A 13,312-nucleotide genomic window follows, 5' to 3' on the forward strand; every position below is an offset into this window, starting at 1 on the left:
GTCTGTCTGTTTGTCTGACTGTGTGTCTGACTGTGTGTCTGACTGTGTGTCTGACTGTGTGTGTGTGTGTGTGTGTGTGTGTGTGTGTGTGTGTGTGTCTGTCTGACTGTGTCTGACTGTGTCTGACTGTGTGTCTGACTGTGTGTCTGACTGTGTGTCTGACTGTGTGTCTGACTGTGTGTCTGACTGTTTGTCTGACTGTGTGTATGTCTGTCTGTGTCTGTCTGACTGTGTGTCTGACTGTGTCTGACTGTGTCTGACTGTGTCTGACTGTGTGTCTGACTGTGTGTCTGACTGTGTTTGACTTTGTCTGACTGACTGTTTGTCTGACTGTGTGTATGTCTGTCTGTGTCTGACTGTGTCTGACTGTGTCTGACTGTGTCTGACTGTGTGTCTGACTGTGTGTCTGACTGTGTGTCTGACTGTTTGTCTGACTGTGTCTGACTGTGTGTCTGACTGTGTGTCTGACTGTTTGTCTGACTGTGTCTGACTGTGTCTGACTGTGTCTGACTGTGTCTGACTGTGTGTCTGACTGTGTGTCTGACTGTGTGTCTGTCTGTGTTTGACTGTTTGTCTGACTGTTTGTCTGACTGTGTGTTTGACTGTGTTTGACTGTTTGTCTGACTGTTTGTCTGACTGTGTGTCTGACTGTGTGTGTGTGTGTCTGTCTGACTGTGTCTGACTGTGTCTGACTGTGTGTGACTGTGTGTCTGACTGTGTGTCTGACTGTGTGTCTGACTGTGTGTATGTCTGTCTGTGTCTGTCTGACTGTGTGTCTGACTGTGTCTGACTGTGTCTGACTGTGTCTGACTGTGTGTCTGACTGTGTGTCTGACTGTGTGTCTGACTGTGTGTATGTCTGTCTGTGTCTGTCTGACTGTGTGTCTGACTGTGTCTGACTGTGTCTGACTGTGTCTGACTGTGTGTCTGACTGTGTTTGACTTTGTCTGACTGACTGTTTGTCTGACTGTGTGTATGTCTGTCTGTGTCTGACTGTGTCTGACTGTGTGTCTGACTGTGTGTCTGACTGTGTGTCTGACTGTTTGTCTGACTGTGTCTGACTGTGTGTCTGACTGTGTGTCTGACTGTGTGTCTGACTGTGTGTCTGACTGTGTGTCTGTCTGTGTCTGACTGTGTGTCTGACTGTGTGTCTGACTGTGTGTCTGACTGTGTGTCTGACTGTGTGTCTGTCTGTGTCTGTCTGTGTTTGACTGTTTGTCTGACTGTGTGTTTGACTGTGTTTGACTGTTTGTCTGACTGTTTGTCTGACTGTGTGTATGTCTGTCTGTCTGTGTGACTGTGTCTGACTGACTGTTTGTCTGACTGTGTGTCTGACTGTGTATGTCTGTCTGTGTCTGACTGTGTGTCTGACTGTGTGTCTGACTGTGTGTCTGACTGTGTATGTCTGTCTGTGTCTGACTGTGTGTCTGACTGTGTGTCTGACTGTGTGTCTGACTGTGTGTCTGACTGTGTATGTCTGTCTGTGTCTGACTGTTTGTCTGACTGTGTGTCTGACTGTGTATGTCTGTCTGTGTCTGACTGTGTGTCTGACTGTGTGTCTGACTGTGTGTCTGACTGTGTGTCTGACTGTGTGTCTGACTGTGTATGTCTGTCTGTGTCTGACTGTGTGTCTGACTGTGTGTCTGACTGTGTGTCTGTCTGTGTCTGACTGTCTGTGTGACTGTGTCTGACTGTGTGTCTGACTGTGTGTCTGACTGTGTGTCTGACTGTGTGTCTGACTGTGTGTCTGACTGTGTCTGACTGTGTGTCTGACTGTGTGTCTGACTGTGTGTCTGACTGTGTGTCTGTCTGACTGTCTGTGTGACTGTGTCTGACTGTGTGTCTGACTGTGTGTCTGACTGTGTGTCTGACTCTGTGTCTGACTGTGTGTCTGACTGTGTGTCTGTCTGTGTGTCTGACTGTGTCTGACTGTGTCTGACTGTGTCTGTCTGACTGTGTGTCTGACTGTGTCTGACTGTGTGTCTGACTGTGTGTCTGACTGTGTGTCTGTCTGTGTGTCTGACTGTGTCTGACTGTGTCTGTCTGTGTCTGTCTGACTGTGTGTCTGACTGTGTCTGACTGTGTCTGACTGTGTCTGACTGTGTGTCTGACTGTGTTTGACTTTGTCTGTCTGACTGACTGTTTGTCTGACTGTGTGTATGTCTGTCTGTGTCTGACTGTGTCTGACTGTGTGTCTGACTGTGTGTCTGACTGTGTGTCTGTCTGTGTGTCTGACTGTGTCTGACTGTGTCTGTCTGTGTCTGTCTGACTGTGTGTCTGACTGTGTCTGACTGTGTGTCTGACTGTGTCTGACTGTGTCTGACTCTGTGTCTGACTGTGTGTCTGACTGTGTGTCTGTCTGTGTGTCTGACTGTGTCTGACTGTCTGTCTGTGTCTGTCTGACTGTGTGTCTGACTGTGTCTGACTGTGTCTGACTGTGTCTGACTGTGTGTCTGACTGTGTTTGACTTTGTCTGACTGACTGTTTGTCTGACTGTGTGTATGTCTGTCTGTGTCTGACTGTGTCTGACTGTGTGTCTGACTGTGTGTCTGACTGTGTGTCTGACTGTGTGTCTGACTGTTTGTCTGACTGTGTCTGACTGTGTGTCTGACTGTGTGTCTGACTGTGTGTCTGACTGTGTCTGACTGTGTGTCTGTCTGTGTCTGACTGTGTGTCTGACTGTGTGTCTGACTGTGTGTCTGACTGTGTGTCTGTCTGTGTCTGTCTGTGTTTGACTGTTTGTCTGACTGTGTGTTTGACTGTGTTTGACTGTTTGTCTGACTGTTTGTCTGACTGTGTGTATGTCTGTCTGTCTGTGTGACTGTGTCTGACTGACTGTTTGTCTGACTGTGTGTCTGACTGTGTATGTCTGTCTGTGTCTGACTGTGTGTCTGACTGTGTGTCTGACTGTGTGTCTGACTGTGTATGTCTGTCTGTGTCTGACTGTGTGTCTGACTGTGTGTCTGACTGTGTGTCTGACTGTGTGTCTGACTGTGTATGTCTGTCTGTGTCTGACTGTTTGTCTGACTGTGTGTCTGACTGTGTATGTCTGTCTGTGTCTGACTGTGTGTCTGACTGTGTGTCTGACTGTGTGTCTGACTGTGTGTCTGACTGTGTATGTCTGTCTGTGTCTGACTGTGTGTCTGACTGTGTGTCTGACTGTGTGTCTGTCTGTGTCTGACTGTCTGTGTGACTGTGTCTGACTGTGTGTCTGACTGTGTGTCTGACTGTGTGTCTGACTGTGTGTCTGACTGTGTGTCTGACTGTGTCTGACTGTGTGTCTGACTGTGTGTCTGACTGTGTGTCTGACTGTGTGTCTGTCTGACTGTCTGTGTGACTGTGTCTGACTGTGTGTCTGACTGTGTGTCTGACTGTGTGTCTGACTCTGTGTCTGACTGTGTGTCTGACTGTGTGTCTGTCTGTGTTTGACTGTTTGTCTGACTGTTTGTCTGACTGTGTGTTTGACTGTGTTTGACTGTTTGTCTGACTGTTTGTCTGACTGTGTGTATGTCTGTCTGTCTGTGTGACTGTGTCTGACTGACTGTTTGTCTGACTGTGTGTCTGACTGTGTCTGACTGTGTGTCTGACTGTGTGTCTGACTGTGTGTCTGACTGTGTGTCTGTCTGTTTGTCTGACTGTTTGTCTGACTGTTTGTCTGACTGTTTGTCTCTGTTTGTCTGACTGTTTGTCTGACTGTTTGTCTCTGTTTGTCTGACTGTGTCTGACTTTTTGACTGTCTGTGTGACTGTGTCTGACTGACTGTTTGTCTGACTGTGTGTATGTCTGTCTGTGTCTGACTGTGTGTCTGACTGTGTCTGACTGTGTGTCTGACTGTGTGTCTGACTGTGTGTCTGTCTGTTTGTCTGACTGTTTGTCTGACTGTTTGTCTGACTGTTTGTCTCTGTTTGTCTGACTGTTTGTCTGACTGTTTGTCTCTGTTTGTCTGACTGTGTCTGACTTTTTGACTGTCTGTGTGACTGTCTGACTGACTGTTTGTCTGACTGTGTGTATGTCTGTCTGTGTCTGACTGTGTGTGTGTGTGTGTCTGTCTGTGTCTGACTGTGTGTGTGTGTGTGTCTGTCTGTCTGTGTCTGACTGTGTGTCTGACTGTCTGTGTGTCTGTCTGTCTGTGTCTGACTGTGTGTCTGACTGACTGTTTGTCTGACTGTGTGTCTGTCTGTCTGTCTGTGTCTGACTGTTTGTCTGACTGTTTGTCTGACTGTGTGTGTCTGACTGTGTGTTTCTGACTGTCTGTCTGTCTGTGTGTCTCTCAGAGGCTGATCTGCGCATCGGTGAGCTCCAGTGGGGCGACAGTGGAGTTTACTTCTGTAAAGTGGTTATCTCTGACGATCTGGAGGGTCAGAATGAAGCGCATGTGGAGCTGCTTGTGTTGGGTGAGCGCACTACAATACACTACACTATACTACACTACACTACACTACACTATATTACACTACACTACACACTACACTACACTAGACCAGTGGTTCTCAAACTTTTTAGCCAGCGACCCCTAAACTAACATCGACGAGATCTCGCGACCCACTACCACAGAATACACAAACAATAAACAAAAAAAAAGTTGTTTTAAATCCACATCCACTTCCTATGGAAGCTTGTTTCCACCACAGAATAAAAAATAAAAAAGGTAATTGCGACTTTATATCATTTATAACTCGCACTGCAAGTTAATATTTCACAATTATGAGAAAACAAGTCAGAATAGTGAGATGTAAACTCGCAATTTTTAGATTAAAAAAATCGCAATTATCTTTTCAAATATTTTCTTACGTGGCGGAAACAAACTTCCATAATATTTACTGTATATAAATTTGGCTTACCTTTCAGTGGGATGGGTGCACTTGTTTTTCGGTGCACAAAAGCGTAATCTGTGGCCTGATGTTGGATACGGCTACTCGCAGATCATCCTCAACATCAAGACGTGATCTGTATTTATTTTTCATGTATGTAACAGCGGAAAAAGTCTGCTCGCACAAATAAGTAGAGCCAAACGGAAGCAGTACATCCATTGCCACAACGGATAACTCTCTGTATTCTTCTGCTACTGCGATCCAAAATTCAGGCAGTGTGGAACTGGAAAATAAAGTTTTTAATGTCCGATCACTGGACAGCTCCAGCAAAGCATCTTCCAGTTTTGTGGGGAGATTAGTCCTAGTTTCAGTGAATGGTTGCCATATCCAGTCATACAGTTCTGGTTGCGTCTCTTTTGGAAAATACTTATGGAATTGTTCCAAAAGCCCGTGGAGATGACCAGTGATGTGTGTTTTCAGGTTGCCGAGACTCAGTCCATTCTCCTCCAGATGTTCATCCAGCTCAGGAAACATCTCCACATTACCTTGTTCAACTCGCTCAGCCCATCTTTCCAGCTTTTTCACAAATGCATCAATTTTTTCATTCATTGTCAAGATGTTTGTGTTTGGACCTTGTAATGAAAGATTAAGCATGTTAAGCCTTTCGAATATACAGGCCAAATAAGCAAGTTTTGATAACCAATCTGGATCTGTCAGGTGGTGGGCGAATTCAGATTTAGATTCTTTCAACAACGAGTGCACTTCCTCACGCAGTTCGTAAAGCCGGCCGAGTGCCTTCCCGCGAGATAACCACCGACTTCGGTATGAAACAGCAGCGCTTCGTGCTGCGAGCCCATCTCGTTGCAAAGGGTGGCTAGCAGTCTACTGGTTACTGGACGTGATTTTATGTGATTTACAATTTTGATTGCACCTTTGAGAACACTGTTAACCCTTGTGCATTGTTCAAATTTACAACCTTTCGTTATGTTCGTGGCTGAAAACAGCCACTACTTTAAACTGCTGTAAAAATGTATCAGATAAATATTTTTTTCAATTTTTTTTGCATAAATCTATTAATCAACCTCAGTCCTGCTCAAAAATACTAAATGTTTAAAAAAAATTCAGGATTTTAACTCTTTAATTGCCAAATTCGTAAATGATGTCACTGATTTGGGAAAAAACACACACAAAATGACTCATTTTCAATATAAAATGTTATTGTGGACTGGATTTTTTTTTACCTTTTATCACAGTCTTGGACATGTCAAAGATTAGAAACAACATTGGTTTTGATGCATTGTTAGTTTTTGTGCAGCATCAGATTTTAACTTTTTCTCCCTCATTTACTGTTCGTGGCTGTTTTTGCCCCATTGACTTCCATTATAACCACATTTTTTGATTGCAAAGCCATGACACCATATAATCATGCATTTTTGATTGTTGGTGGTTTTCCCTGTTGGGAAGAGGTAAAATTTGTAATTTTTACTGTTGATAACCAGGTGGAACCATTAACCCTTTAGATAGGCCTGTGCAAAAAAAAGCTTAGTTTCTGGCTTTTACATGGAGTTATATGGAGTTTATAAGGAGTATAATAGCATAATAAAGTGTGTGTTTGTGTGTGTGTGTGTGTGTGTGTGTGTGTGTGTGTGTGTGTGTGTGTGTGTGTGTGTGTGTGTGTGTGTGTGTGAACTCACCTTGATGCATCTGAGAAAATCAAAATATGCACCTCAGCTCTCAGAACTACATGGAGTAAACAAAAACAAAGTAAGTGTATTTATGCATCTGCTGCCTTTTGATGGTGAGAAATGCAGACTAAACAAAAACAAAGCAAGTGGATTTAAACGCGTGCATGCAAGCCTGCTGGTCATTTGATGGTGAGAAGAGCAGCAAGCAACATGAGAAAGGGCTTGACTTGTAGTGAAGTTTTAGAGATGATTATGCAGCCTGACCCCTCCAGCGAACTGCAGGATGTATCGTCTTCTCCCTCTGACACCACAGACTCAGGAGAGTCAGATCCTGATTTGGATGTGGCACCCTCATCATCCTCTCTAGCTTCCACTGAAGGCGAGGAGGATTCGGAGGATCCTGGATCTGGGTGGATTGGGAGAAACGGCGAAGTGTGGTTTTCCACTAACGCGGAGACAACTCCCTTTCTTCAGCCTGCCAGAGGCGTGACTCCAGGGCCGACGCGCTATGCCTTCGCAAGGGTCCAGAACATGGATTCCGTGTTCAATCTGTTTTTTACGGAGGAGATGATTGACCTCATTGTCAGCATGACTTGCGTCAACACATACATGTTTGTACAGTCATACAAACATGTATGACTATGCCTTGTGATGGCATAGCGCGTCGGCCCTGGAGTCACGCCTCTGGCAGGCTGAAGAAAGGGAGTTGTCTCCGCGTTGGTGGAAAACCACACTTCGCCGTTTCTCCCAATCCACCCAGATCCAGGATCCTCCGAATCCTCCTCGCCTTCAGTGGAAGCTAGAGAGGATGATGAGGGTGCCACATCCAAATCAGGATCTGACTCTCCTGAGTCTGTGGTGTCAGAGGGAGAAGACGATACATCCTGCAGTTCGCTGGAGGGGTCAGGCTGCATAATCATCTCTAAAACTTCACTACAAGTCAAGCCCTTTCTCATGTTGCTTGCTGCTCTTCTCACCATCAAATGACCAGCAGGCTTGCATGCACGCGTTTAAATCCACTTGCTTTGTTTTTGTTTAGTCTGCATTTCTCACCATCAAAAGGCAGCAGATGCATAAATACACTTACTTTGTTTTTGTTTACTCCATGTAGTTCTGAGAGCTGAGGTGCATATTTTGATTTTCTCAGATGCATCAAGGTGAGTTCACACACACACACACACACACACACACACACACACACACACACACACACACACACACACACAAACACACAAACACACACTTTATGCTATTATACTCCATATAACTCCATGTAAAAGCCAGAAACTAAGCTTTTTTTTTGCACAGGCCTATCTAAAGGGTTAATGGTTCCACCTGGTTATCAACAGTAAAAATTACAAATTTTACCTCTTCCCAACAGGGAAAACCACCAACAATCAAAAATGCATGATTATATGGTGTCATGACTTTGCAATCAAAAAATGTGGTTATAATGGAAGTCAATGGGGCAAAAACAGCCACGAACAGTAAATGAGGGAGAAAAAGTTAAAATCTGATGCTGCACAAAAACTAACAATGCATCAAAACCAATGTTGTTTCTAATCTTTGACATGTCCAAGACTGTGATAAAAGGTAAAAAAAAATCCAGTCCACAATCACATTTTATATTGAAAATGAGTCATTTTGTGTGTGTTTTTTCCCAAATCAGTGACATCATTTACGAATTTGGCAATTAAAGAGTTAAAATCCTGAATTTTTTTTAAACATTTAGTATTTTTGAGCAGGACTGAGGTTGATTAATAGATTCATGCAAAAAAATGTGAAAAAAATATTTATCTGATACATTTTTACAGCAGTTTAAAGTAGTGGCTGTTTTCAGCCACGAACATAACGAAAGGGTAGTAAATTTGCCCACAGTGTACTGTTGAGTTTTTGAAAAATTTCAAAGCATTTTCCCAAAATATGTGTCAAAATAAGATTTGTCACCAAAAATCATTCCATTTGCTGAAACACAGAAAAAGTTATGGCCAAATTTAGACTCAAAAATACCCCATAGTGGATGAAAACATCCCCAACAGCACATAAGGGTTAAGCTCACTATCAAGTGCTTTGCTAGCAAGAGACTCACGGTGAATTATGCAGTGCGTAAACTTAACATGAGGAGCCACTTCTAAAACCTTTGCCTTGAGTCCCTTGTTTTTACCTACCATTGCACCTGCACCATCAGTACATACGCCAACACAGTAATCCCATGAAAGTCGCATCTCTTTTAGTCTGGTGTCCAGCTTGTTGAAAATGTCACTGCCGGTACAAGTCCCCTCCAGTACTGAGCAGAAGAGCATTTCCTCATGCATTTTCCCATCAAATGTGTATCTGATGAATGCCAGCAACTGAGAAGAATTAGACACATCGGTAGATTCGTCGACCTGTAACGCATATTTCTTTCCATTTAACCTATTAATCAATTGACTCTTAATGTCTTTTGAAATATCATGAATATGGCGAGCTATCGTGTCATTCGACAATGGGACAGTCATAAGCTCATTTGCAATTTTCTCACCATGCATGGCCCGACACATAGCCACAGCTGCGGGCTTAATCAAGGTTTCCCCGATCGTGTGTGGCTTTTTGGACTGTGCTATCAGGTATGCCACCTCATAAGATGCCTTCAGAGCATTAGCAGTAATTTGGGTTTGTTGTGCGAGTGTACGTTTTTGAATCTGTAATTCCTTCTCTTTTCTTCGAAAAAAGTCTATGGGTTTTTCAACACAAGCAGGGTGTCTTGTCTCCAAATGTCTCTGCATTTTTCCAGGCTTCATACTTTCATGGGCAAGCACTTCTGAACAGATTACACACTGAGGATGGTCCACATCGTTGACAGTAGAGCAAGTGAATCCGTACTTTATGAATTCCTCTTGATATTTCCGACGTTTCCTACATTGGTCAGAAGGGGTCTTGCTCTTGTGTTTTGTAGAGGTACACGGTTCAGATGATTCAGGCAGACTGTCCACAATTTCCTCAACATTTTTAACCTTGCGAATTACAAATTTATCCATTCTTGCAGTTAGGGTTTCCACGTGCAGTTGCGTGCAGTATTGATAACTTGCGATCAGTCGCCGCACGGTGACGTCATATCTTAGAGTCACGAAATATTATTTAAAAAAAAATTTTAAAGCCTTCTAATCACTTCTGTCTTTAGAAATCAAAAAATATTTATTTGTAATCTTAATTTTTTAGTATTGAAAAATATTTTTTGTAATCAGAAAATACAGATTTTTTTCAAACCAACTCGCGACCCCTTGAAATCATTCCGCGACCCCCAGTTTGAGAACCACTGCACTAGACTACGCACTAAATTACACTACACACTACACTACACTACATACTACACTACACTATATTACACTACACACTATACTACACTACACTACACTATATTACACTACACACTACACTACACTATATTACACTACACTACATTATACTACACTACACACTACACTACACTACACACTACACTATATTACACTACACTACATTATACTACACTACACTACACACTACACTAGACTACGCACTAAATTACACTACACATTACACTACACTACATACTACACTACACTATATTACACTACACACTATACTACACTACACTACACTATATTACACTACACACTACACTACACTATATTACACTACACTACATTATACTACACTACACACTACACTACACTACACACTACACTATATTACACTACACTACATTATACTACACTACACTACACACTACACTACACTACACACTATACTACACTACACTACACTATATTACACTACACTATATTACACTACACTACATTATACTACACTACACACTACACTACACTATATTACACTACACTACATTATACTACACTACACTACACACTACACTAGACTACGCACTAAATTACACTACACATTACACTACACTACATACTACACTACACTATATTACACTACACACTATACTACACTACACTACACTATATTACACTACACACTACACTACACTATATTACACTACACTACATTATACTACACTACACACTACACTACACTACACACTACACTACACTACACACTACACTATATTACACTACACTACATACTACACTACACTATATTACACGACACACTACACTACACACTACACTACGCACTAAATTGCACTACACACTACACTACACTTTACTACACTACACACTACACAGTACACTACATACTACACTACACTACACTACACACTACACAGTACACTACAAACTACACTACAAACTACACTACACTACACTATATTACACTACACACTACACTACAAACTACACTACAAACTACACTACACTACACACTACACTACACACTACACACTACACTACAAACTACACTACACTACGCTACACTACATTATACTACACTACACACTACACTACACTATGCACTACATTACACTACACACTACACTACACTTAACTACACTACACAGTACACTACAAACTACACTACATTACACACTACACTACACTTTATTACACTTCACACTACAAAGTACACACTACACTACACTTTACTACACTACACACTACACAGTACACTACATACTACACTACACTACACACTACACAGTACACTACAAACTACACTACAAACTACACTACACTACACACTACACTACACACTACACTACAAACTACACTACACTATATTACACTACACTACGCTACACTACATTATACTACACTACACACTACACTACAAACTACACTACATTACACACTACACTACACTTTATTACACTTCACACTACAAAGTACACACTACACTACACTTTACTACACTACACACTACACAGTACACTACATACTACACACTACACAGTACACTACAAACTACACTACAAACTACACTACACTACACACTACACTACACACTACACTACAAACTACACTACACTATATTACACTACACTACGCTACACTACATTATACTACACTACACACTACACTACACTATGCACTACATTACACTACACACTACACTACACTTAACTACACTACACAGTACACTACAAACTACACTACATTACACACTACACTACACTTTATTACACTTCACACTACAAAGTACACACTACACTACACTACATAGTACACACTACACTACACGCTACACTACACTACACACACTCACAGGAAACAAACGCACTCACAACAGGAAATGAGTCGCCTTAATCTCGACCTTTAGTGCTGGAGGCTCGTGCTGAGGTTTGTGCGGGACTGAGCTCGATCATGTTCACAGTCACACTCAGGGTTCATGTTTTCTACAGTAAGAGGTCAGCAGTTTAGACGTTCAGTAAGAATCAATATTTCATCATGCTAGACAGTGTTGATAATAAAATGCTCCTGAAGGTCTGAGATGGCTTTGATGTGTTTGCAGTCTCTCAGCTTGATTCTGACTGTGAAATATGGGATGAACATGAAAAGGCCGTCGATGACCCGAACATTCGCCGCTCTGTCTGTCTCTTTCTCTGCGTTAGAAGCTTCAGATCGCAGAGATTTGCTTGAACGCTTCAGCTCATGTTGTCACGCGTTTAGTGTCTTGAGTGAAGAAATTAAGTCATTGTGTTGTTGCATGTTTGCAGAATATGTTGTTCATCCACTGTAGGAGGTCAGATATAAGTGATTATAAACATTAAATAAATACATGTATTAAATAATAGATTAAAGGTTATGGTTTAAAATGAAAATAAAAAAGAGTCAATGCATTTGTAGTTATTGATAAATTTATATATTTCATAAATGCAAAAAACAATATATATTTGACCACAGAATAATGTGCTGCCATGGCAACAGTGCCGCATCCAGCTGTGCAGCGACGGAAACACTCTTTGTGCAGATGTGAATGGAGACACAGAGAGAGTCAGAGAGAGAAGTGGCTCAATGAAGCGGAGCTGCCTTGAAATCTTAAAGAAGGAAACTGGACAAACATTAGAGATGGCAATCAAAAAAGCAGCAGTGAAAGATCATTACAGTAATTTAATGAAAGTTCTCATTACTTATATGAAGTACAATAATAATACTTCATCAGTACTTAACCGGATGTGCTTAATCATCAAAATAATGCATATTCTCACCACCTCACCCAGCCAGACTTCAGTCTGCGTGAACGAGACCGGATGATCATTTACACTCGCGTCATACCAAACCGGTTTGACTCTCTTTCTTCTGTGGAACACTATCTCTGTGCGTCCCAGTTCACGGACTTTTGCTCTATTCTATGACGTTTGTAGTATAAATAGTGCGATCGGTGCATGTGTTCACACTGGAAATTCCACATAGGATAAAGTGCACTTTCAATACCTGGATAATTAATTGAAAATTAAGTGTGTAATGTTGGACTCGTTCTACACTGGACTGTCGTCAGACGAAACGCAATGTTCATGCACTACACACTTGAGTGTATAGTTTATAGTGCATCGTTTTGGACACAACTTTTGTTTTGCTTTTGTTTCTTTCCATACAGTGAAGTTGACTGGGGTCCAGTGCGTTTCCTGAATCCAGCAGTGAGTCTCGCTGGACACAGATCCAGAATGCAGACAGAATTCCTCTCGGAATGTGGTTTAAGCCTCGAGCAACACAGGGGGTCGTTCCTGTTTCCTGATCAGAGAACCGTCGTTAGATTACAGTAGAGTTCGTTAGATGAGGGATCAAGTGCAGCTGTGAGGGAAATAGCAAAGTGTGCGGCTGGAACGAGTATCGACTGGTTTTGAGAGGAAGAATCGAGAGACATTTTTGAGAATCAGTTCTTGCTGAAGGAA

At 42.1% G+C, this 13,312-nt stretch overlaps 1 protein-coding gene across 5 annotated transcripts in view; it reads left to right on the forward strand.

The window, feature by feature from the left end:
* The window catches only part of LOC307145154 (immunoglobulin like domain containing receptor 2), a 45,958-nt gene that overhangs the window by 10,580 nt on the left and 22,066 nt on the right, over positions 1–13,312 (forward strand). For all 5 annotated transcript variants that reach the window (XM_079848017.1, XM_079848013.1, XM_079848015.1 and 2 more), the window contains exon 3: positions 4,274–4,393. In XM_079848017.1, coding sequence (XP_079704143.1) covers positions 4,274–4,393 — 120 coding nt within the window. The remainder of the gene's footprint in view (positions 1–4,273; positions 4,394–13,312) is intronic.

Source organism: Squalius cephalus, assembly GCF_949319135.1.
Source record: "Squalius cephalus genome assembly, chromosome: 2".
NCBI lineage: Eukaryota > Metazoa > Chordata > Actinopteri > Cypriniformes > Leuciscidae > Squalius > Squalius cephalus.